Source organism: Notolepis coatsorum (genome assembly GCF_963971535.1).
Source record: "Notolepis coatsorum genome assembly, chromosome: 18".
NCBI classification, from domain to species: domain Eukaryota; kingdom Metazoa; phylum Chordata; class Actinopteri; order Aulopiformes; family Paralepididae; genus Notolepis; species Notolepis coatsorum.
In genome coordinates, this window is record NC_140182.1 from 82,809,436 (window position 1) to 82,836,545 (window position 27,110).

Genomic DNA, 27,110 nt, shown 5'->3' on the forward strand with positions numbered 1-27,110 from the left:
AGGTCCATGTCAACTAGTACAAGTGATAGTATCTCGTTTGGGTAAACTTCCCCGTTTTGCACATTGCACAATATTTGTTAGGTAAACTTCCCCTCAATGTGCATACCCTCTGAATCAGATACTACTTGCAGTTTCAGTAAATCCTCATAATTACAATGACCCATAATCTTGTGCCATGTCTGAATATCGTGACTGGCCGTCCCGCTATACACATCATCATTATCACACTGGTCGTTGTCATTACACTCCGTTTTCAGATAATATATTCTCTGGTACATCTCTATGTCAAATCGGGTACCGTCAGGTTCTACAATAAAATGTTTACCTTTATCGAAGAATACCTTGGCGCCGCTTGCAGTAGCAGCTATTACAGAGAATAGTCCTTGTAAGAACGATGGTCCGTATAGAGCGCTCCTCGCTGTCCGTGGGCATACCTGTGCGTCCCCCCTCTCCTGCGCCAACCCGCAGGTGCGTCTCCCGGTGGAAAGTGTCGTCAAAGTTCTTGAACCGATGCCTGTCGTTGATGGCATGGGACGACGCACCTGTGTCCAGCCCACAATCAGACCCCTTCTCTGGGTCCGCTGCGGCTGGGCCGGTCCGGCGATGTCCGCCGTCCGCGCTCCAAAAGCGCAGTCTCCTTGCCCCGTTATCCTCCGGGCGTCGTCTCGACTCGCCTCACGTCGATTGTCGCCGCCATCGATTCTCCGGGCGTCGTCTCAATTCATCTCACGTCGATAGTTGCCGCCATCGATTCTCCGGGCGTCATCTTGATTCATCTCACGTCGATAGTCACCGTCGTGTCCGCTGTTGTCATCCTGTCCACAGCCTTTATCTTGTCCGTAGTCGCCATTTTGTTCGTGGCCTCCGACTCGTCTGTAACCGCCATTTTGTTCGTGGCCTTTATCTCGTCTGTAGTCGCCATCTTGTCCATGCGCGTATCGCGCGCTCTGGTCGAGGTTCCTTCATGCACGCTCTGTCTGTGTGCCCCGTGTATTTGCAGGAGACACACCAGACAATCTCTGTGCATTCGCCTCTCCGATGGCTCCTATCTCCGCCCCGCCAGCACGCCAGGTCCGCCGTGGTCCTGGTTCTCTCTCTTGGCGTTGCTCGGGCCCTCAGCACCCTCTCCCCCTCCTCCGTGGCGGCGGGGTGGGTGTCTTCTGAGGCCTCGAAGTTCCTTAAATTAGCTTTGGACCGTCCCAACGTAATGTCCGTTGAACCGTGTGTTATCAGGAGTGTGAACGGCCTGTACAGCTCCGGTAGTCCTCTCACCGTCATTGTCAACATTAGCCCGTCGCTCTGTGCTTCTCCGGCACTCCTCAGGCCCGTTAGTGCTCTGTAGAGAGCCACGATTCTGGGTCCTCCTCGCCCGATGAGATGCTTTCTCAGTACCGCCAGGTGCCCCTCCGCCGTCAGCTCTCCCGTCCCGTGCATGCAGCACAGCATGCGCTCTCCCCAGAGCTCACAGTCCTCTGCTTTTCCGTTGAATATCGGCCATCCGTCTTCTCTTTTGCCTTCCATCCTCTTCGTTAATGGTATGCTTAGCTTTTTACTCTGGTCGGCCTAGCGACTAGCCACGCGGTGTTCCCGGCGCTATCCTAGCCTATAACTCAGCTAAGCTTGATACAGTACCTCCACTATTCCGCCCCGGCGTTATCTGGGCCCATAACCTGTTAACAGAACTCGCTTTGGGGCGTCAATAATGTGGTCAAGAGGCATGGATTCTCTAATGTGCCTGAACTGGCTTGGCTTCTTTTATTCACATATGATCAGTAGCTGTACAACACTCTACTCTCGTTGAGAGCCGTTGAGGGAGAGAAATAAAGGGGTGGGGACATTCTCTTTTATAGTCACCTCTAAGGTAGAATACCTTGGTAGCTACGCCTAGAGCGCCCTCCAGTGGAGACAGATATATATACACAAATGGCAATATCTGGTGGAGACAATGATCTAATCTACACAGTGTAAACAGTCTTATGTACAGTTGGACAGTCACTAACACAGTCTCTTAACTCAACAATAACATATAATGACATACATGACATACAGATAGACAGTATTCAGTATACCTTCACACCCTATTATCTTATGCAACTCATATTCACTCCACAAACTGAAATATACATACATTGTTGAATGAACAGCCTGTTTCTTGAAGTTAGACTCTCCTCTAAATTGAACCGTTTGTCGTAGAGACTTGCGGGTTGTACCATTGTACTCAGTAGGGATATCCTCTTTCATTGGTCTATACTGACCACGTCCTTAGGCCGCGCCCCCTTTTTGTATCTTTTGAACCATTTGTCATAGAGACAATACAGACCCTCTCCCGTTGGCCGGCGGTGCACAGGCATCACCCACACTTTCACAATTTCCCCGTGCGGAATTGTCTATTTTTTGTCTATTTGTCTAATTGTCTATTTTTTTTATTTAAATTTTTTAATTAAAAATTAAGGTTCGAACCCTGACGAAGTTAGAATCCCAAAAACAGGCTTCGGGGACAGCCTTACCAAACATATTATTTATATTATTCAAATGGTACTCAAACATGTTCCATTGTGATGTCACAGTATGATGTCATAATAGAACATTCTAGAACATTTGTGATCACAGTATGATGTCATAATCAAACATTCTAGAACATTTGTGATGTCACAGTATGATGTCATAATAGAACATTCTAGAACATTTGTGATGTCACAGTATGATGTCATAATCAAACATTCTAGAACATTTGTGTTCTATATATATTCAACAATTCTCTCAGAAGAATCTCACTGGACATCGTTGCAGCAATAGTCACAGCTAATTGTATGGTAGCAAAAGCATTTTCACACCAAGGCTGGTTCTTTTGTTATGGCTTCCTATGAAGTATATTCTCACCCGGCTTTGATTCGGTACAGAACCAGTGTTTGCACAAAAGCCACGCTGTTTGTCATTGCTGTCTTGTGCCTGACATACATCCTTCCTCTTCTCGTTGCTTACAGGAGTCAAGGTAACTAACACTAATCTTCTAAACTGTTGTACAGGAGTGATGGTAGCTAACACTAATCTTCTAAACTGTTGTACAGGAGTCACGGTACTAAACTTCTAAACTGTTGTACAGGAGTCAAGGTAGCTAACACTAAACTTCTAAACTGTTGTACAGGAGTCAAGGTAGCTAACACTAAACTTCTAAACTGTTGTACAGGAGGCAAGGTAGCTAACAATAAACTGTTGTACAGGAGTCAAGGTAGCTAACACTAAACTGTTGTACAGGAGTAATGTAGCTAACACCAATCGTCTAAAATGTTGTACAACAGGAGTCATGGTTGGTAGCTAACACTAAACTTCTAAACTGTTGTACAGGAGTCAAGGTAGCTAACACTAATCTTCTAAACTGTTAAGGTACTGTAGCTAACACTAATCTTCTAAATTGTTAAGGTAGTTAAGGTACTAATACTAAACGAATAGACTGTTGTACATTACATTACATTTACATTTAGTCATTTAGCTGACGCTTTTATCCAAAGCGACTTACAAGTTCTGTACGACAAGACAGCAAGAAGGGTACAACTCTATCAGCTGAGTAACAATGTTTATCAAAGTGTTGCGTGTTACAGTGTATGTTAGTTTATTAGGACAAGTGCATGACAGTAAGGTTAGTCAGGTTTTTTTTATTTTTTTTTTTTTTTACACAAGTCAATGTAGCGAACACCAAACTAATAAACTGTATGTGTTGACGCAGCTGATGTTATTGCTGCTGTTCTTGTTAATAAAACGTTTGTGACTACGAAAGATTATCCTAACAAGTGTGATTTGAGTGTGAGAATAGATTTTCCTCTAACATCTACTCTCAGAAACCTTTAATAAGCGTTTTATAACCTCACCTACAGTGACCTTGACCAAGTAGACATAGTCGTATTTTGAATATTCTACTGAGAGAACATAGACAAGAAAAATCTATTGAATCAAGCCATACATTCAATTGAGTCTAAATTCTAATTGCTGTGTATAGAGCGTCCATCCTACGGGGGCGACAGTGGCTCAGGAGGTAGAGCATTCGTTTGGTAATCCGGAGGTTCCCGGTTTGATTCCGGCTCCTCCCAGGCAGCCTGTCGAAGTGTCCTTGAGCAAGACACTTAACCCCTAATTGCTCCCGGTGAGCAGGTTGGCACCTTGCGTGGTTGCCTCCGCCTTTGGTGTGTGAATGTGTGAGTGAATGGGTCAAATGTGAGGAACAATTTGTAAAGCGCTTTGGATAAAAGCTCTATATAAATGCAGCCATTGCTCAAGGTTTAACTGTGGCTTTTATACCAGGCTTCTGGATAAAGAGGAGTACCTATGAGGAGCAGCCTGTCGTAAGGTATCAATACCAGGCTCTCCTGGTAGCAGCCACCAGCACCCAGGGAGATTATGTTGCCTGGAGCACCTTTCCCCACTTCAACAACATGCAAGGTGCCAACCTCCGGATCCCCGCCATCACCGTAAGAACAGGCTCTTCTTTTTTTAATTATTTCTTTATTATCTTTTTCCCCCATCTTTTCCCGTTTTTCTCCCCTCCCAATGTTAGTCGTTATGCCAATTCCCAATCCCCTTCCTGGTCGTTGCGTACTCTACCCCCTACCGTCGGTCCAGGAGGGCGGAGACTATCACATGCTTCCTCCGACACTCAGCCCACCACTTCTTTTCACCTGGCAGCGCGGACTCTCACTGGGAGAGTGTAACGTGTGGAAGGTCACACTACCTCCCCCAGATCCTTCCCTTGCTGTGCAGGCGCCCCGACCGAACTGTAGGAGTCGCTGTTTACAACGACCAGGACCCACCCTCGCCGGGTTTCCCACCACTAACACTACCAATTGTGTTAGTATGGACGGTCAGCCAACCCGGAAGCACCACAGCTGGATTCGATCCCACTGTCTCTGTGGTGGTAGACAGACGCTTAGTCCGCTGCGCTACAAAGAAGAACAGGCTCTTCTAAGTTGTGCTTGTTGTGTGTGTAGCTGTAGTGTTTCCTGCACTTAGCGGCCTGCCCTGATATCAGACCCGGTGCACTGCAAATACATACAGGGTTCGCACAAGGTCCTTGAAGTGCTTAAAGTGCTTGATGTTTGAAAAAAAAAGTCAAGGCCTGGAATTCCTTGAAAACAGCCAATTATTTTAACAAGGTGCTTAAAAGGTAATTGAAATTCAAATCAACCATTCATATTTTAAAGTTTTGTTCATCCATGATAAAATAGTTCTGAATCAAGAAATATATTTTTTAAATCTAACTAATTGTCAGAAATTGGTTTTAAGCCATAAATATTGGATCTGAATTATTATAAAAAATTATTTAAACTGCATATATATAAAACATATAAAGTGCTTTTAAAATGAAAAATAATGCTTGGAAAAGTACTTGAAAGTCCTTGAATTCCATTTTGCAATGTCTGTGGGAACCCTGTACATACCCCAAGCGGCAAGCGGACACGGTAAAATTTCTCCAATCTCCAGTTTTATTACATTTTCTTTTTTTACGTTCCTTCCGCTCTTCATTCTGAGGGAAACGGCCACCCAAATGAGTAGGGGTGTAATTAAGGCCACTCAAATGAGGGATTTCTTGTATGTTATTTACATTTCCAAGGAAAAGGTCACTCAGTCAATAATGTCAGTACACAAGCTATTCTCCCCCAAAGCCAGAAACCAGAGAAGTAAGACTCAAACTTGCAATGTCATCAGTGACGTGCTCAATAGACGGCGAATGTGAGACAAATTTGGTGGAGCCACAGAATGTTTGTTTTCATTTTCTTTTTTTTTTAACACCCAAATTAGCTTCATTCTATATAATAGTAGTGTTCTCAGTTCTGAAACAGAATATATACCTGTATACTCAGAGAACATCCCTCTGGGTGTCTCTCAGTGTCATCTATAACATCATATACTCAGAACATTCCTCTGGGTGTCTCTCAGTGTCATCTATAACATCATACAGTATACTCAGAACATCCCTCTGGGTGCTCTCATAGCCCTTTCACACCGCCAGCTCCGTTCTGGAGCCTCTGAACCTTGGTGCTCTCTGGCAAACCAGCCCGCATTTACACAACACCCATTTAAGCAGAACCAATATTCCACCGTGTCCGTCATTAATGGGGGTGTTAAAAATAATGCATGGAGAAAGGCTTAGCAAGTCTCAACGCGCGAGCACACACACAAAAACGCACACACACGCACTGTATACATTTTAAATGAATGTTCCAGCAAAGTAGGCTTCTATTATTCGAATGACTTGTTTTTGTATTTTATTTTTTTATTATTTTTTAAACAAACACATAAACAAACATGACAACATACGATAAGATATACAAGCATTAGTTGACAGTGCACATCCAATGAAATCACATTTTAGTTAATTGTCTTATACAGGATATACCCTTAATACCTGTTATCTAAAAACCTACACACATTTATGCTCTAGCTCGTACCCCACCCTCCCGGACCCCCCATTGGATAATCCATCCATTTTCCCTCGCTCCTAACCAGACATTACCATTATATGCTAGCTTTTATTTTCTCCACCACTTCTAACCACAATGTCATTTTGGATTCATTGAGACCCAAAATTCTTGCTGTAGATATTTCTTGATAGATCACATCGAGATATGTAATAATCCAGACCTTTCGGCACATTTTTTCCGGTTGGAACCATCGTGATGCTATCAGCTTTTTAGCCACTGTGATACCCGATAAAACCAATCTCTTTAGCTGTGGATGTACTGCACACTCAAAAACATCATTCAGCAGTAATACAGAGGGGTGTACAGGTATATTCCAAGTTAAGAGATTTGATAATTGCTGGGTCACCTCTTTCCAGAATATCTTAACTGGTGGGCAGTCCCAGTACATGTGCATAAATGTCCCCTCGTCCCCATTTGTACATAAGGAGCATTTGGAGTCTTGTATAAGACCCATTTCTTTCAGTCTTATAGGAGTCAAGTATGTCCTGTGAATATAGTTAAGATTGATTTGTTGATGGTCCGAAACAAGAATGACTTGTTTTAATGGGTATCATAGTAGTAAGTCCTACTGTAGAACATGACATATTAGCATGACATCTGATTTATTAATGCCAATACTGGACGATAAGCGCAATTGGCACTTGAAAAGTGTAAATGATGGATTAGTCAGTAGTCTACAATGGACTGTTTAGCTCAATGGGTTAGTGCACTCCCTGTGGATCATATGGTCCCAGGTTCAAATCTCTTGGTAACATTTATTTTTTTGTAACGTTAATTAATTTATCCACTCTGGTGTCCCAAAAAGGACAATAACACTACCTTATGCATACTGCACCTTATGTGAATACTGTGATACTGTAAATACTATTTCAGTTAGTTAGATAGTAAATTATATTGACTTATTTGTTTACACTGCTTGTGTTGTTTTTACTACCTGTGTCTCCAGCATTTCGTGGCGAGCGCCTTGCCCACTACGCCACGTAGCCGCCCTAGGAATATCTTATCTTATCAACCAGAGTGTATAAATGAATTAACGTTACAAAAAAAATAAAAAATTTAACCAAGAGATTTGAACCTGGGACGAGAGGCTTGACATGCAGACGCACTAACTGGTTGAGCTAAACAGCCCATGATGAATGCTAATCCATGATTTACACTTTTCAAGTGCCAATTGCGCTTGTCATCCAGTATTGGCATTAATAAATCAGATGTCATGCTAATATGTCATGTTCTACAGTAGGACTTACTATGATACCCATATAAAACAAGTCATTCGAATAATAGAAGCCGACTTTGCTGGAACGATTCATTTCAAACGTATACAGCGTGTGTGTGCGTGTATTCTTTTGTGTGTGCGCTCGCGAGCTGACTCGCTAAGCCTTTCCCTATGCATATTAATTTCTGGAGAATTTATTTATCCACTCTGGTTGGATGGTGTATTGTACTTGTGCTGTATCATAACAATACATTTGAATCTGATCTCGTTTTGAGATCAGTCGCAAATCGCTTCCTGTTGAATGGATCGGTTGAGTGCAATGCCGACTCTCTACTTTCCCCCGTTTGCTCGTCTTCACAGCCTAGAATATGACACGCCCACTGATGATGTCACGGTTCGTGAGGAAAAACCAACTTACTTTCGGTGCCAGCTGAGCACCGATTTGTCACGTTCTGAACCAATCCCGGTGTGAACGCGCCGGCCGGTGCAAGATTACGTTCGGGAACCGGCTCCAGCACGGAGCCTGGCTGGTGTGAAAGGTCTATCAGTGTCATCTTATACTTATACATCATATACTCAGAACATTCCCCTGGGTGTCTCTCAGTGTCATATATAACATCATATACTCAAAACATCCCTCTGGGTGTCTCTCAGTGTCATCTATACAGTGTTTCTCAACTGGTGGGTCGCGACCCAAAAGTGGGTCGCGGGGCCATTTTGAGTGGGTCGCGGATGTGTGTGAAAATAAAATAAAATAAAGTAATTTTCTTTTTTTTTATATAATTTTTTTTCTTGCACTAGCTATCTTTGTGAAAGTGGCTTCTCAGCTCTGGTCCAGCTGAAGACAAAGCAGAGGAACAGATTGGACATTGAGCATGACCTCGGAGTTGCTTTGTCTACCATCACCCCAGACTTTGAGACTCTTGTCAGGAGCAAACAACATCCCCAGTTATCCCATTAGTTCCCTGGGATGTTTAAGCTAAGAAGTCTGCTAAGAAGGATATATTATTTATTATTATTTTATTTCATTGGGTTTTTAGCCCTAGTTGCACTTTTGTTGCACTTTTTTGTGTTTATTTCATGTTTTTAACAGTGCATGAAAGATTGTGTATTACTGCAATTATATATATATATATATATATATATATATATATATATATACTGCCAACGGGACGCCCCACCCCTCCAGAAAAAATGATAATAAAAAAAAGACTATAAAAAAAAATTTATATATATTTTTTTATATATATATATATTTTTTATTAAAGCTTGCTTTAATCACAGTAACGTTGGCGAGCTTTGTGTGTGAAACACTGGAGTGGATTCATTTGAGTTGTGCTTGAGTGTATAACGATATATATATATATATATATATATATATATATATATATATATATATATATATATATATATATATATATATATATATATATATATATATATATATATATATGTATATAACCTAGTTATATGAGTATTGGCTGAGCGTCCCGCTCAAGCCTATTGAGATATCCCTTATCTCCTAGTACCTACTGTACACCACCACGAAACAACTTATGCACCCACACCTGACCGGGTCCCGCCTCTATGGAGGCGTAGCCTATAAGACCATGGTCCTGGTCACCAAACACCCTTCCTCGCCAAAATCCTGTTCCAGTAAAAGATCCCTCAAATGGGAACTCAGGGCCGCTTAGAGCGGGACGCTCAGCCAATACTCATATAACTAGGTTATATACATAACCTATCGTTATATTTCGTATGGCTATCGCGTCCCGCTCAAGCCTATTGAGATATGGGTTAGAGCGGATGCGAGCCCCGACAGATGTACCCCCTGAGGACCCGTAAGCCCACATCAAGGGGTGCGGGGAGCCCTGTCACCCCATTCTTCCTAACAAAGGGGGGGGCGCAGTCAACTCCACCTGAATGCGAACAAGAGGGAACTAGAACCCCTTGAACACACCGCACAGGCGGAACCACGTGTGACCTAACACACTGTGGCCCATACCCACACACTCCTGCTACCCTACCAAAGGACGGGAAGCAGGAAAGGCCACAGACCCCAGAACCGCCTGGGAGACAGAACCCCCGGTCATGTCCATGAGGTAAAACCTTACAAAGGGGCCCGGGGAGGACCATGAAGCTGCAGCACAGATGTCCTCCACCGAGGCCCCACCCAAGAGAGCGGCAGAGGCAGCCACCCCACGAGTGGAGTGCGCCCTGATGCCCCCAGGGGGATCCTGCCCAGCCAATGTGTAGCAGAGGGCAATGCCCTCGCACAACCAATGGGACAGGCGCTGTTTCGACAGTGCCTTACCGGCACGAGAACCACCGTAACATGCAAAAAGCTGATCGGTAACCCTGAGGTCCTGAGTACGGCTGAGGTAAATTCCCAATGCACGGACTGGACATGACAGGTGAAGGCCCGCATCCAACTTACTGGCGTGAGGAGGAGGACGAAACGCCTGAACCACAATATCCCAGGAGCGGAAGGAACTCCGGATATTCTTAGGCATGAAAGCAGGATTAGGTCGCAGAGTGGCACCGCAATCGGCCCGAAAAGACAGGCACTCTGGACGTACCGAGAGAGCACAGAGCTCACCCACGCGTTTAGCGGAAGTGACAGCCAGTAGGAACGCGGTCTTGAAAGACAGCCGTTCCAACGGCGCCTGCTCGAGCGGCTCAAACGGGGCCAAGGACAACTGACGAGGACCAATTGAAGATCCCAAGTCGGAGCCAAGGAGCGTTGCACCGGCTTAACGCGTCGAGCGCCAAGCAGGAAACGCTTCACAAGAGGGTGGCTGAACAAAACAGTCCCCTCAATTCCCTCATGATAGGAGGATATAGCCGCCGCATATACCCTCACCGTCGAAGCCGACAGTCTACCAAGAAGAGACTGGAGATAACTCAGGACAGCATCCAGGGGGCAGGAGACTGGGTCCCAGCCCCCCGCCTTACACCACTCTTGGAACGCACGCCATCTGCCCGCGTAAACCACGACAGTAGAGGGAGCATGCGCACACCGGATGGTATCAACCACCGAAGGGTCCATCCTCTCCAGACTCACCCTCACACCAGCCACACCAACAGCCGTTGGCCCAACACCGGAAACTGGAACAGTGACCCGTCGTGCTGTGAGAGGGCCGTCGCTGACCAAGGAATGACCCAAGGAGGAGTGACCAGAAGCTGGATCAAGACCGGGAACCATACTGACTTGCCCTGGTCCGGCGCGACCAGGATCACCGTCCTGCGCTCCCTCCGTATCCGTTCCAACAGCTGACTCAACAGCTGTACAGGAGGAAAGGCGTACAGAAGACCGGGCGGCCATGGAAAGGTCGAGAAGGCATCCACCCCCAAGGGGGGATGATCTGCTCGACTGAGCGAGAACCACAAGGGGCACTTGTGAGAGCGTCGGCACGCAAACAGATCTACCGAGGCCTCCCCGAACCGATCCCAGATCTGTCTGACTATGCCCCGAGACATCATATCCGCCCCCATATTCTCTGTACCAGGAATGTGGAGCGCCCTCAGACTGCGCAGCCTGCGGGATGCCCATAGCCAAAGTACGACCGCCACCCGGAGCAGGCGGATGGAACGAGTCCCACCCTGCCTGTTGATATACGCCGCTGCCGTCATACTGTCTGTCCTGACCAAAACGGGTTCGCCTACCACCAGGTGGTCGAACCGTTTGAGGACCAGGAGGACCGCCTTCAACTCCAACACATTGATATGCAGGGTAGCTGGGCCAGCATGACCCGTCCAGCTGCCCCCCACTGCGTGGGTCCGACACGTCCCTCCCCAACCCATGAGAGAGGCGTCGGTGAAGACCGTGACGTGTGAGCTCCTGCTGCCTATGGGGACCCCAATGGTGAGGATACCCAGCCTCCTCCAGTGGGCGAGATCTCCCCATATTGACAAAGGAACCGTCAACCGTTTCCTTTTGTCCCTCACCGGATCTATTCTCATAGAGAGAAACCACCTCTGTATCCTCCTCATGAAGAGGAGGCCAAGAGGAACCACCGTGTGAGCAGATGCCATAATGCCTAGCAGACGCATCACTTGCAGCGCCGTGACCGTCCCTCCGAAACGGAAACCCCCGAGCGCGTGACGGAGAACCACCCGACGCTGCTCCGAGAGGGTTGCAATCATGGGCCTTGACCTCAACGTCAAGCCCAAGTACTCCACCTGTTGACTGGGAAGAGGGGTACTCTTCTTCCAATTCACAGCAAAACCCAGGCTGGTGAGGAATTCCACCACCAGCCTGGTATGAGACCTGGCAACCTCCTCCGAACGACTGAGGAGTAGAATGTCGTCGAGATAGAATAGAACTCGTAACCCCCGACGACACAAGGGCTCCAGTGCAGTCGCCACGCACTTGGTGAATGTGCGGGGAGCCAGAGAATAACCGAACGGCATCCTCTGGTACTCGTACGCTACGCCCTGAAACAGGAACCGTAGGAATTTCCTGTGAGGAGGGTAAATGGGGATGTGAAAATACGCATCCTTCAGGTCTATGGAGGTGAACCAGTCTCCCCTCCTGACAGCAAGCAGAAGGAGTTTGACGGTCAACATTCTGAACGGTCTCGCTACAATCAACCGATTGAACGCGGACAGATCCAGTATAGGTCTGACCCCCCCTGTTTTCTTGGGTATCAGAAAATAACGGGAGTAGACGCCTGACATTGCGTCCTCTCTCGGAACCACAACGACGGCCTGCTTCGCCAACAGAGATTGGATCTTGTCTGTCACTGCGTCTGACCCTGACAATAGGGTCGGCACCAAACCTGAGAACGGAGGATGGGGTTGTGCGAACTGCAAAACAAGCCCCTCCTCCAATGTTCTCTCCATCCACCGATCCAGACGGCATTCCTGTCGCCATATGTGAAAATAATCCCACAGCGCACCCGCCGTCAACTGACGCTGGGCCGCAAGGAACAGTAGATAGTGGGCCCGGTCCCTCCCGCTGTGCGACGCACCCAAGGGGGGACCCCGACAGAAAGGGCCGGTTTGATACGGGAGAAGCTGTCATCAAACTGGTTGACACACCCCCCCCCCCTGAACACCCCTCTAGCACATGCTGAGGAGTTGTTCCGCAGCTAGACACGCAAGGCATGAGGACCCCATGGGCTCCTACACGCCGAAGCCCTGCAGTGATATTGCTACCACCCAAATCACGCTCGCCTCTCCTTTGCAGACCACTGCCGCTGTGACGGGAGTGGGAGGCATCAGCGCGATACCCCGCCTGGCGAAGGCGAAGCCGGGGTAACCCCTGCTGTGCATTCAACAGAAGAGGCCTCGAGTCCCCCAGCTGACCACTGTAGCTAATGGCAGCTGTAACACCAGGCTCCTCCAACACACAACGTGTGGTGTTGGAACCACGCGACGGAACATTCTCACGGACAGACCCAGGCTCAGCCATCAACTGGGTGTCAGCCCCTGTCCCCATGAGAAGTGAAGAATGGGGCCGCATACGCTTCAATGAAGGTTCGCGGCCTGCAGCCAAAGGAGAACGATCAGAGCCCCGCTTCCGTGAGTAACAGAGAGAGGATTGAGCGGGCTGCTCGCGGCAAAATGACGACGGCTTGTTTTACCAAACTCGAATTCACCCAAAATGGCCGATCCCTCGGCCGCCAAGGCTGTCGGCCTTGTGGTACCCTGTTGACTCTCCACCCAGGGCACCACTGGCGGGGGAAACATGGCCGCCTGTTGAGGATCTCGCCACAGTCGTTGACGAGACCGTGCTCCCACCTCTGGCTGCACAGCGTGAGGCGGTGTAGGACCCAGATCAACAACCGCCTGCGCCTCCACAGAATGCCCAAAAAGACTATCTGTGGAAAAAGGAGTCGTGAGGAGAGAAAACCTATCCTCTTCCCCAAGAGGAGATTGCTCCAACCAAACAGGCCTAACAACCAAAGTTGATAGCATCCTAATCCTCCCCGCAGTTATAGCTTGCGACTGAGTCAAGATCTCCATAACACCACAAACATGAACCATGTTTACAATGTCGGCTGGACCCAAAGTCCTACTACCCGACGCCAATGTGGATAGGAAACTAGCCAGCTGAGCCATAACGCTGGCCGCCGCTAAATACCATCTTGTAGCAGTATACCACTCATCCGTCCATACTGCCTCCCTCCGAGCCGATTCGCTATCAAGCATCGGCCGGGCGGGACGTCGTTCATCCCCGCCGGGGCACAGGAACAAATCTACCTGGCTGCTTAGCCACGGTACCCCCGGCCTGCACCCTGTTGTTAGCCCATTCACCTGTAAAAAAGGTAAATAGGACTCAGCGAAACCCCCCACATCCACCACCGACTGACCTTCATCAATGAAGCTGGTAAGAGGAGGGAAAAACGGTATCCCGCGGCGGGGATTATTAGAACAACGACCCATTTCAGCGTCAACATTAGCATTAGCAGAAGTAGCAGTAGCAGCATTAACGTTATAGCAGCGTGCTCCAGGATTGCCAGGAAACCGTCCACTGCAGTGGAACGATCACCAAGCCGCCCCGGCCCTGGCGCCGAAACATACTTCACAGCATTACCAATACTGACATTGATGACACAGGCCTTACCTTTGTACAAGCCGACTTGCTAGTCAAACCTTGTACGCTGCCCCTCGGTCTGCCGTCGTCAGCCGAGGAAACATCAGCACAGGCCCCATGTGTCGCTGAAACATGCTCCGAAGATGCCAGAGAAAAGCAAACCTCCGGTAAGCTTTCAACATTACGAACCTTCTCTAATCTTTTCATACTACTAGTTACATACGGTGCACAGCATCCAATATGATGGAACGAAAATAGAGGAAGGGTGTTTGGTGACCAGGACGCGTGAATATTAAAGGCAACCAACTTGTGTTCGGCTTTTCTCTGATTGGCCGCGACCCCCCGCCCCCACGTGCAGGCAAGCGGCAGTCGTCCCACGTCCCAAATGAAATCCAAGGAGCAAGCGAGCGGCAGCGCGGGCAACCAACTTGTGTACCAACCAACTTGTGTTCAGCTGTTGTTCCAACCAACTTGTGTTCAGCTGTTGTTCCAACCAACTTGTGTTCAGCTGCGGTAGCAGTGGAGCGCTATGAAATGCGCTGAACTAGAAAGCGTAACGTTATTATGTTTCGCATTTTTAACAACCAACTACCAGATTCACTCGTACCAGATTCACTCGTGTATAAACAAAGCCCATACAGTTATGAAATGCGCTAAACTAGAAAGCGTAACGTTATTATGTTTCGCGTTTTTAACAACCAACTACCAGATTCACTCGTCACTGTACATCACCTCTGAAGTATAAACAAAGCCCATACAGTTATGAAATGCGCTGAACTACAAAGCGTAACGTTATTATGTTTCGCGTTTTTAACAACCAACTACCAGATTCAATCGTCACTGTACATCACTTCAGCTCCAGCAGCAGCAGCAGCAGCAGCACCGTTGTAGGAAGCCCTTCAATGACAGCGCTCTCATATTTTGCGAATGCATAAACTGTACATCACTTCAGCTCCAGCAGCAGCACCGTTGTAGGAAGCCCTTCAATGACAGCGCTCTCATATTTTGCGAATGCATAAACTATATCTTAAATTATGGCTATGTGTCTAATATGGCTGTCGCTTATCAATGACTTCGCGACAGCCATATTAGACACATCGCCATAATTTAATATATAGTTTATGCATTCGCAAATATGAGAGCTCTGTCATTGAAGTGGGTGGTGGCACTAACAGTAGCGATTTTTATTGTTTTGTCATGACCAAACATAATCCCAACATAGATAGGAGGTGTACTGTATGTCAAATGTCGGTCATGTGGTGGAAGAGTTTAGTACAGTCACACAACAGAACACCAGTGTTTCTAGTAGATATGTTTATTAATATAAATAAACACCTCTGTCTGAACTGGTTCGACCAGCGCGTTGGTTCGACCAGCGCTTCTGCCGCGTCTCTCAGCGGAAAAGGGCGTGTGCTAGGGCGGTCACGTGGCCATGTGGCCAATCAGAGAAACGCTGAACGAAAAGCTGAACACAAGTTGGTTGCCTTTAATATTCACGCGACCAGGACCATGGTCTTATAGGCTATGCCTCCATAGAGGCGGGACCCGGTCAGGTGTGGGTGCATAAGTTGTTTCGTGGTGGTGTACAGTAGGTACTAGGAGATAAGGGATATCTCAATAGGCTTGAGCGGGACGCGATAGCCATACGAAATATAACTAGCAGTGTGCATGAAACACTGGAGTGGATTCTTTTGAGTTGTGCTTGAGTGTATAACTGTAGCAGTGTGCATGAAACACTGGAGTGGATTCTTTTGAGTTGTGCTTGAGTGTATAATGTGAAACACTGGAGTGGATTCTTTTGAGTTGTGCTTGAGTGTATAACCGTAACTAGAGGCAACTCACTTACTCTGGCCTCCGTTGTCGTTATGATCCTGTTTACAGATTGTTGTTACATTTGGTGTTAAACTATCCACAGTTCACGTATAATACAGAGGAGAACTGACCCTAGCTAGTCATTTTGATAATGACTTATGAGATATAGTGCTACAGATATGGTATTTTTATGACTCATAGGTTAAAGGCGCTGTAAGTGGCATTTTTATGTTAAAATAATTGGTCTACGTGTTGAAATAATAGCTCTACATTCCAACAGCCATCACTGATATAAAGTGTTTAGTCAGTAACATGGGTCACCCAGTCCCTCCACTGTGCAGTAAACAGAAAATCCATGTTCTGGTATCCCTTTCTCATGCTTATCCAATCTATAATTAAAATATATCTTTGAAACAAGAAAGATTATCTGCTAGTGCAGTAAGCAAATTTGCCTTGGCAAGATGTCTTGAAATAAATCAAATCAAATCAAATGTATTTGTAAACACACGTTAAGGTCCCCATGGGCTGGACACGTGTTCTTTAAACAAGTCAAGAAGAAACATCACATTTAATCAAGAACAAAACAAAAAACACCATGAAATCCAAAATAAAATGTTAAATAAATAAATGCAACACAGACATACCCCACACGAAGGTAAGAAACAACTCTAGTAATAGGACAAAAGCACCACAGGCAATGTGGAGGGGAGAAACCTTAGAAGGGCCATTCAAAGCGGGATCTCCCTTCTAAAGGTGCTCCCATGGTCGAGCGGATTGTACGCGGACTGGACTCTGCGAGGTCCGCGTGGACTCTTTGAGCTTTCATAGTCGAGCGTACCTCCGCGGACCTCCGCAGACCAATTTCCTACATGTCTCGCGCCAGTTTACACAATTCTTCCCACGCTGTTCAACTTCTGTCACGTCGTCGTCATCCGATGTCAAAATAAAGAGTATGTTATCTCCGTTTCCAATATTTAGATAATAAAACTGGCAGTTTTACACACTTCATTTAGAAAAGCCATTCTCTTTTGCGAGTGAAAAAGCGAGTGGTCAGAGTAAAATGCAGATCGGCGTCACATTAAATGCAGGTCGATGTCAACCAAAACGCCAAGCAGCGTTTTGTGTGACACCAAGTGAGCGGCGCGGACGTCCGCGCATTAGAAAATTGGAGCTTTGCACTTGGAGTCCGCTTTGGGTCTGCTTTAAGTCTGCTCTGTGTACGCTCCGTGTACGGTCCGCTCGACTATGGGAGCACCTTTAGATGTTGGTGATAGTAGTGTTGCTATAAAACAGGCAAAACAGTTTATAAGCATGTACATATACGTGTAATGAAACACAAATATGGACATGCAATAGCAACTGGGGTACATAAGAACATTTTGAAAGATTGAAAATAGAATAGAGCTAATGACGGATCCATTTGAGCTAGGGGGGCGACGTAGAGAGGATTGCATCCTCCCAGCAATCACCACGGGACGTCCACCACTCTGGTCATCACCACGGGACGTCCACCACTCCGGTCATCACCACGGGACGTCCACCACTCCGGTCATCACCACGGGACGTCCACCACTCCGGTCATCACCACGGGACGTCCACCACTCCGGTCATCACCACGGGACTTCCACCACTCCGGTCATCACCACGGGACGTCCACCACTCCGGTCATCATCACGGGACGTCCACCACGGGACGTCCACTCACAGGGGGACAGGCGTTAGACCGTTTGCGTGTTTGTGATTGGCGGACATAGCAATAGATACATGTAGTAAGCATATATGTGAATAGAATAGAAGTACTTAACCCAGCAATGAACTAGAACAGGCATGGTTTAGACGTTGTAGGTCGGACAGAAGATGGTATGAAGCTGATCCATGACCTCAATGGTGCTCATAACCAATGTGGGGGTAGAACAGTCATTGCAATCACCCTGAGACATCCACCACCTTGGCCAACACTATGAGACAACCACTCAGGGAGATGGGGACAGGGGTTATAGAGTTTCCATGTTTGTAGTGGGTGGAGTAAAATAATAGTTTTTTTTAATAAGTTAAAAAAAATATATATATCTAAAGTTCTCTCTCCTGATTGGATAAAGTGGGAAGGGATACCAGAAAATGTATATTCTATTCTATTCTATTCTATTCTATTCTATTAGTATTGGCACTGGTGTGGAAAATCAGCCTTAAAGGGTGGTGGGGAAAGCGTTTCTCATTCTCTTCACCACCCACATTTTGCCTGCCGTTCCAGAGGATTTGAGGAAAACAAACAGCTGGCGAGATTTAGTTTGACCTGCACTCGATAGGGTAGCAGTCACACAGTGGGGCGGAGACTTTAGTTTGACATGCACTCGATAGGGTAGCAGTCACACAGTGGGGCGGAGACTTTAGTTTGACCTGCACTCGATAGGGTAGCAGTCACACAGTGGGGCGGAGACTTTAGTTTGACCTGCACTCGATAGGGTAGCAGTCACACAGTGGGGCGGAGACTTTAGTTTGACCTGCACTCGATAGGGTAGCAGTCACACAGTGGGGCGGAGACTTTAGTTTGACCTGCACTCGATAGGGTAGCAGTCACACAGTTGGGCGGAGACTTTAGTTTGACCTGCACTCGATAGGGTAGCAGTCACACGGTGTGGCGGAGACCATGTTTGACCTGCACTCGATAGGGTAGCAGTCACACAGTGGGGCGGAGACTTTAGTTTGACCTGCACTCGATAGGGTAGCAGTCACACGGTGTGGCGGAGACTTTAGTTTGACCTGCACTCGATAGGGTAGCAGTCACACAGTGGGGCGGAGACTTTAGTTTGACCTGCACTCGATAGGGTAGCAGTCACACAGTGGGGCGGAGACTTTAGTTTGACCTGCACTCGATAGGGTAGCAGTCACACGGTGTGGCGGAGACTTTAGTTTGACCTGCACTCGATAGGGTAGCAGTCACACAGTGGGGCGGAGACTTTAGTTTGACCTGCACTCGATAGGGTAGCAGTCACACGGTGTGGCGGAGACTTTAGTTTGACGTCCTGCACTCGATAGGGTAGCCAAGTATCCAAGTCCTCAAAGGTATATTGACCCTCCTGTATGTGTGATTCTGATCTGTGGCTTGTTGCACCATGTTGCTCCCCAGGTGCGAGAGGAGGATCAGAACCAGGATGGGAAGTTGGACCGTTTGATCTTTAAGCTCCAGCTTCCTCTTCAACCTGAGGAGCATGTTTACAGCATCCAGCTGCTCCTCACGTTCTCCTACCAGCTCTATGTAAGAGAGCTGTCTGTCTGTCTGTCTGTCTGTCTGTCTGTCTGTCTGTCTGTCTGTCTGTCTGTCTGTCTGTCTGTCTGTGTCTGTCTGTCTATCTATCTATCTATCTATCTATCTATCTATCTATCTATCTATCTATCTATCTATCTATCTATCTATCTATCTATCTATCTATCTATCTATCTATCTATCTATCTATCTATCTATCTATCTATCTATCTATCTATCAGTCTGTCTGTTTGTTTGTCTATCTACAGCAGGGGTTCTCAAACTTTTTCATACCGTGACCCCATTTTATTTAGGAATCTTTTTGGGGACCCCACATCGCGTAATTTCAACACGGAATTAAGGAATATCAAAATAAAAGCACACGTTGTTGAACTTGATCATGCATATTTATTAGAAAATGTAATTACAGCACTATGTTATCAATACACATTTATAAAACGAGGCATATTTAGCCAGGATATGTTGCCAGAACATTAAAAAAAAATATATATATATTTTTTTTTTACTTGCCAATGCGCACTGTCACCTACCCGCGACCCCAATTTGACCCGTAGTTTGAGAACCACTGATCTACAGGATATCTTTACACTTTACATTTTACACTTATTACTGTACATTTTACTGTATATTTCTGTATATTTTTGGCTGTATAGTTTATATTTCAGATTTTAGAATGTATATACATACCAGAGAATGTATATCCCGGACCGTATTTTATTATTTATTCTATTTTGTTTTTATTTTTAATATTAATATATTATCTTCTTCTTATTTTTGTCCTATTCACTACCTAAATGTTTATCGTTGTTCAACGTGAGCGATCTGTGGTGCCGAATCTCCCTCTGGATTATTAACCATTTCACTGCCGCGCTACCAAAACGGTTAACCCTTTCACTGCGACACCACACAGAAGGCGACCGACCGTTGGTTGTGTGATAGTAAAGGGTTGACCTTCTGTCGTGTGGCAGTGAAAGGGTTAAATTATTTCTATTCTATCTATTCTATTCTAAATGTGTGTCCTCCAGAGGATGTCCCACGTGGCGATGCAGAGTCTGGCCTACGTGCAGCACTCCTCCTCGGTCCCGGGAGCTCAGCTGTTCGTCAGCGGAGACCTGAGGCTACAGCAGAGAACTCCACTGCCTCACCAAGGACTCAACAGCGTGTATAATGTGAGAGGATACCTGTACAGTACAGTGTGTATAATGTGAGAGGATACCTGTACAGTACAGTGTGTATAATGTGAGAGGATACCTGTACAGTACAGTGTGTATAATGTTTCAAGTTTCAAGTTTCAAGTTTCTTTAATAGTTGTCATACAGAAGTACAGAATACTTTCATACAAAATGCTTCTTACTGTTACGCTCCAGAGACTTTGCTAGACAAGATAGTATCAAATAACATAGTATAGCATGTAAATTAGAAGTAGAAAATGAGGTCACAGTGTTCAGTATAGACATATGTACAATGTTCGATGCAGAATAGACGTAACTGAGTTACCATATAATATACAATACTATGCAGTGTACTAATGTACAATATTATATAGTGCAAAGCAGAAATGCAGAAATGCAGAAATGGGATGAGGCACAATTTAGGTACAATTTACAGTACGAGTTGTAGTGCAATCCTTCATCAATAAATATAAAGTGTGGGGAGTGGGTGCTACAGTGTGTTTGTTTAAAGTGAGTGTGTGCTATAAAGTGTGGGGAGTGGGTGCTACAGTGTGTTTGTTTAAAGTGAGTGTGTGCGTGTGGATGTGTGTGCTATGTGCGTTTGATGGTTGTTGTTGTGTAGTGTTCATTGTTCGTTAAGCAGCCTGATGGCCTGGGGATAGAAGCTTCTTCTGAGTCTTTCTGTGCTCGCCTTGAGACTCCGGTATCGCTTGCCTGACCGCAGCAGTTCAAAGAGGCAGTTGTTCGGGTGGCTCGAGTCCTTAATAATTCTCTTAGCCTTCCCCCTGCACCGCTTGTTGTAAATGTTCTGGAGGGTGGGGAGCCCCCCTCTGATTGTGCGTTCGGCTGAACGTGTCACTCTTTGTAGTCTGCTTCGGTCTTGTGCAGTGCTATTCCCAAACCAGGAGGTGATGTTGCCAGTCAGGATGCTCTCTATTGTACATGAGTAGAAGTTCTTAAGGATCTTCTGACTGACTTGGAACTTCCTTAGGCGCCTGAGGAAGTAGAGGCGTTGTCGTGCCTTCCTCACAACACTGTCAATGTGAGAGGATACCTGTACAGTACAGTGTTTATAATGTGAGAGGATACCTGTACAGTACAGTGTGTATAATGTGAGAGGATACATGTACACAGGGCCGCCTGGGAGAAATGCGAGGCCCTGTGCGAGATTTAAACGCGAGCCCCCCCCCCCCCCCCCCCCCCCCCCAAAAGGTAACAAAAAAATATATATATATATATAATTTTTTTTTTTTCATACAGTCAACATATTCTTAAATAATAGCGCTGCCCGAGGCTGGGCATGATACAGTCAACATATAGCAAGAGAGAGAGCGAGAGAGAGCTCCCGTTCTACAGTCAATATACAGTGTACAGAGAGAGAGAGAGAGAGAGAGACACATTGGAAAGAAATTGAAATGCTATTTGGCCCTAAACAGAGAGTACACAGTGGCAGAATACCTGAGCACTGTGACTGAAGATCCTTGACTAGGTACAGACTCAGCGAGCACAGCCTAGCCATCGAGAAAGGCCGCCATAGGCAGACTGTGTGTGTTAGAAAGAGAGAGAGAGAGAGAGAGAGCATGTGTGTTTGTGTGTTAGAGAGAGAGAGCATGTCTGTGTGTCGTGTGTGTGTGTGTTAGAGAGAGAGCATGTATGAGAGAGATAAGCGAAGATGAGCCCCTAAAGGATATTCAACTTTTAATGGAAGAACAAAACAGAAGGAAAAGATAACTTCACAAAGGCAACATGAATATACATAGATCCAAAAGGACAAAGATCAACACTTAAATCCAAAGAGAAGAGGGTCTATACCAGAGAAAACAAAGCAGCAAGGAGCCAATGGCCGACATCAGCTAAATAGGCTAGCCAGGTACTGACACCAGGCCACACACAGCTTTGGCCAACGCTACCCAAGCTACACAAACGACCAAGACAATACACACACAGCACATGTCGTATCTCCAAATGTTGTGAAGTAACATATGTTTTGCCTGGAAAAAAACATCGTTATTAACAAAACATTCGGGAGGGGAAGGAAGGAAGAGTGGGGTAATGTCATGACATCTTACCTGCACCAAGGAACGCAGGGCGAAAGGCCGCAACACAGGTCTCCACGTTGACGAAAGGCCTCTCGCTGGCGGGACAAAAAGAAGCTATGGCCGGAGCCTTGTCATGGTGCAGGCCCGACTACATCTTCTGTCAAAGATGATGTCGTAGTCAGAGAGTGCCAGGGCCCGCTATTCTCACGGCTAATGTCAATGGTCGTAGCACAAGCTAACAGCTAACTCTAGGCTAACTGATAGCATCAAGCTGACGTTCCCAGGCGAGCGAAAACGAGCAGCTAACGTCGTAGCTAAACAGCTAACTGGCTAACAGTTAGCTCAACCCGGCTATCGCTAACCACTAGCTAACGCAGAAGCAAGCTATGCGGCTACCACTGAAAAACTGTACAATGTGAGAAAAGCAATACAGGCCAACACTTCAGACAGCCGCTGTGTTTTCCTCTTCTCATACGAAGAGAGAAGGGAAAAAGAAGGCAATACACGTCCCACTACAGAGTGGTGTTTACCATAGCGGTGCCGGCAACAAGTCCCTCGCGGACTATAGCCGACTTGAGCATGGAGATATTCTCATAATGAAACACCAAGCTCACAGGGACGCGGGAAGGGGGGGTGCGGGGGGTGCTGCAGCACCCCCTCTCAATTATTGCAAAAAAAAAAAAAAAAAAAAATGTTATGGCAGTATTTATATATTTGTATATACTGTAACTGTATAACTGTAACACTGTATATTATAAGTTTATCCTGCTCAAAGCACGTCACCATTTTAATATTGTGTGTATTGAGCCGTACTGTAGCCATTCTCCAATCTGTTAAATAAAGTTTTCATTCATTCATTACACTACTGTATGTACACAATCATACATGTAAAACCGAGTAGATTTTCGAGTGATGACAGACTGTCACAGACTGATTGAATGACAGGTGAAACAACTAATTGTATTCACCTCCTGTCTCCCGCCCTTCCCACGCGCCACGAACCACTGAGCTACTGTGATACAGTGCTTGCGCAGTCAGTCGATTTGAGCTAGTAGTCAGACTTTGCTAGCACAGAATGTCTCACTCGCAGAAAAGAAAAATATCAGATTTATTTTCGAAACGTCCCGCCGGTCCCAGTGACAGTCCCACTAAATCTGATAAACGTCAGAGAGAGACAGAGACGACAGGTTCAGCCTCAGCATCAGGTATTGAAGAGTTAACTGAGTCTGTTCCCCTATACCCCCCCTCGGGCGCCAGGGGCTTCCACTGAGGGGTGATGCAAATAGGGATGGGGTGTTATGGCAGCTCATGATGGAAAGAGTGCGCACCGAGTCTGATCCCGAGTTGAAGAATTGGCTCCAAAAGAGAGACAAATGGATGTCCAACAACATCCAAAACGAAATCTTACAGCTGCTTGCCCATGATATTCAGCGACAAATTAGAGGCAAAGCATCCAAAAGCCCAATCTTTGGCTTGAGCGCTGACGGAACCACTGATGTCACTCACTGGAAAAGAACAATTCTCGTGTAATATACAGTTAGCCGATGACAACTTGGAAGCTCAGAACTTCTTTTGGGGTTTTTACAATGCCCGGCCCAGACACAACAGCCGAGACGCTGTTTTTGTGTATAAAATACTTTTACGCCTCGACCTGCCCATGGAGAGGCTGATAGGATACTGTTTTGACGGGCCAGAAACATGTCTGGGGGGTACGGGCTAGACCAGGGGTTCCCAAATTTGTCAGGCCGCGACCCAAAAAAAACTGTGTCAGAGAGCCGCGACCCCCACTATTATAGGAGGTAAAAAAAATTATTTTAAATGGAAATGTATGGTTGAAACATGCAAACGTTCAAACGCACACACACTAATAAGCATTGGAGGCTTTTAACCAGGGCCGGACTGGGGAAATCATTCAGGCCAGGAAATATAGCCCCAGTCAGGCCACTTTTTAAGCAGGGGGTCTGGGGGTCCCCCACCAGGATTTTTTTTGTTACAAAGACTTAATTTCCTGTATTCTGGTGCAGGCATTTTTTTTATTTGTACCCTTTAAATGCCAGTGTTTGTGATGGCATCACAACTTATTGTTAAAAAACAGGCTAGCATATGTATGATTAGCAACAACACAGATTTTTTTGGATTTTCAGTTTTTTGTAATTGATAAATACAATATTTTATTCAACTTCAGCCCTGATCATAACACCACATATTCATTTTATAATTCTAACCCTTTAAATGCCAGTGTGTGTGATGGCATATATTTGCAATATATCAAATGCAAAGTAAATTTTTCTGGGGGGGATTATTACAGGCTAGCATGTGTCAATGATTAGCAGTTTTTCGTAAGGATCCTGCCTCCACCAATCACATGCGGCTCCCTTTGTGTGTGTGTGAGAGCAAGAGAGAGAGAGAGAGAGATAGTTCTCCAACTTGTGTGAGTTGCAGTGATCTCCTGGTTGTTCCCCACCTAGGTTATCTAACTATTGCGCTGGTGCAAATAGAAACACTGGCCTGGCCTGCTTCTAAGTTCAGTGGCCTGACCGAATTTTTTTTTTTTTCTTTTTTTTCATCTGGCGACCCCCCAGCACCCCCTGCCGTTTTATAGTTCCCGCGTGCCTGCAAGCTCACCTCCCTCGCACCAGGTGCTGACACCAGGCCACACACCTTTAGCTACTAGTACTACAATAGCTAGTCGGCCCATTTGGCTCCCGAGAGAGAGAGAGAGAGAGATATCCACGGCGGGAATAGAATAGAGTGCATTAAAAACTCACCAAACGTCCAAGAGGATGGAGACAACCGCGTGGAGTTGACGAAGTTCATCTGCCAAACGACCGTCCTCTTCATCTTGGCATAACAATGCTGCACGCGCTGTCTCTAGGTTAGCTAACGCTAGTTAGCCTTTAGCTAAGCTAGCTACTAGCCGACATCATCATGGCTATATCCCGACTGAACCACACGTTAGCACTCAATATTATAACGTAGCTAAAGCTAACTAGCTGTCCCTGTCTTTAGCCGGGATGGCTAGCCTGACTGAACTGTCTAACATGCAACAACTTTCATCTTCAGTCCATCTGCCGAACGATGTCCTCTTCATCTTGGCTGGCATAACCTCCAATGCTGCACGTGCGAAATAGTCAGACTCTACCTTACCTGTAACCCCTCCCCTCATTGAAACCAATTCTGCTGCAGAGCCTCAGAGCTGCCTCCAATAGTGTATCTGCAGAGCCAATAGTGTATCTGCAGAGCCGCAGAGCCAGGAACAAGTCAGACACATTCTACAAACGTGTCTAATGTGAAATATATAAGCATATAAGCAAAACTAGATTTTAGGTCTGTGATGAAAAAGGGCCTCGCGGGAAGGGGGGCCTCGCACAAATAAAAAAAAAATTAAAAAAATAATAAATAATTTTTTATTTTTTTTTGTGCGAGGCCCCCCTTCCCGCGAGGCACTGTGCGACCGCACTGCTCGCACACCCCCTGAGGCGGCCCTGCATGTACAGTACAGTGTGCATAATGTGAGAGTATACCTGTACAGTGTGTATAATGTGAGAGGATACCTGTACAGTACAGTGTGTATAATGTGAGAGGATACCTGTACAGTACAGTGTGTATAATGTGAGAGGATACCTGTACAGTACAGTGTGTATAATGTGAGAGGATACCTGTACAGTACAGTGTGTATAATGTGAGAGGATACTTGTACAGTACAGTGTGTATAATGTGAGAGGATACCTGTACAGTGTGTATAATGTGAGAGGATACCTGTACAGTGTGTATAATGTGAAAGGATACCTGTACAGTGTGTATAATGTGAGAGGATACCAGTACAGTGTGTATAATGTGAGAGGATACCTGTACAGTGTGTATAATGTGAGAGGATACCTGTACAGTGTGTATAATGTGAGAGGATACCTGTACAGTGTGTATAATGTGAGAGGATACCTGTACAGTGTGTATAATGTGAGAGGATACCTGTACAGCGTGTATAATGTGAGAGGATACCTGTACAGTGTGTATAATGTGAGAGGATACCTGTACAGTGTGTATAATGTGAGAGGATACCTGTACAGTGTGTATAATGTGAGAGGATACCTGTACAGCGTGTATAATGTGAGAGGATACCTGTACAGTGTGGACTTAGCATTGGGTCGGAACCGTTTCGCTTTTGGAACCGGTTCCAAGTTGGTGAAATACCCAGATTTGTTTACAAATCCTCTTGATAAAATGTCTTTCCTTCCAGTAGGTTATTTATGACTTGTTGTCGGGCTGAACAATTCATCAAAATCTTATCTAAATCGACTACCCCCCCCCCGAATGCAAAAAGAAATATGTATGTGCTTAATGTCTGAAGAAGTTGACTGAAGGCTTCTTGTCCTCTGCGAAAGCATGCAATTGGTCCACTGATGGATATACATCTTGATCTTGATATATCTAGTGCAGGGGTCAGCAACCTTTACTATCAAAAGAGCCCCCTCCCACAAAATAAAATGCTCAGGGAGCCGCACAACCTATTTACCCTTAAAATTAAGATAACACAGTGTATAACGTTTTATATATCCCCAAGCATACCCCACATTTAGCATAAAATGCCTGACA

General features: G+C 46.0%; 1 protein-coding gene across 1 annotated transcript in view; it reads left to right on the plus strand.

Moving 5' to 3' along the window:
* Window positions 1–2,853: 2,853 nt before the first annotated feature.
* LOC311245507 (transmembrane protein 231-like) overlaps window positions 2,854–27,110 on the plus strand; it is a gene marked incomplete at both ends in the record, with an annotated part of 41,767 nt that continues 17,510 nt past the window's right edge. Inside the window, 4 exons of the mRNA XM_084335370.1 lie at window positions 2,854–2,992; window positions 4,297–4,463; window positions 19,169–19,297; window positions 20,332–20,475. Of these exons, the coding sequence (XP_084191496.1) occupies window positions 2,854–2,992; window positions 4,297–4,463; window positions 19,169–19,297; window positions 20,332–20,475 (579 nt within the window). The remainder of the gene's footprint in view (window positions 2,993–4,296; window positions 4,464–19,168; window positions 19,298–20,331; window positions 20,476–27,110) is intronic.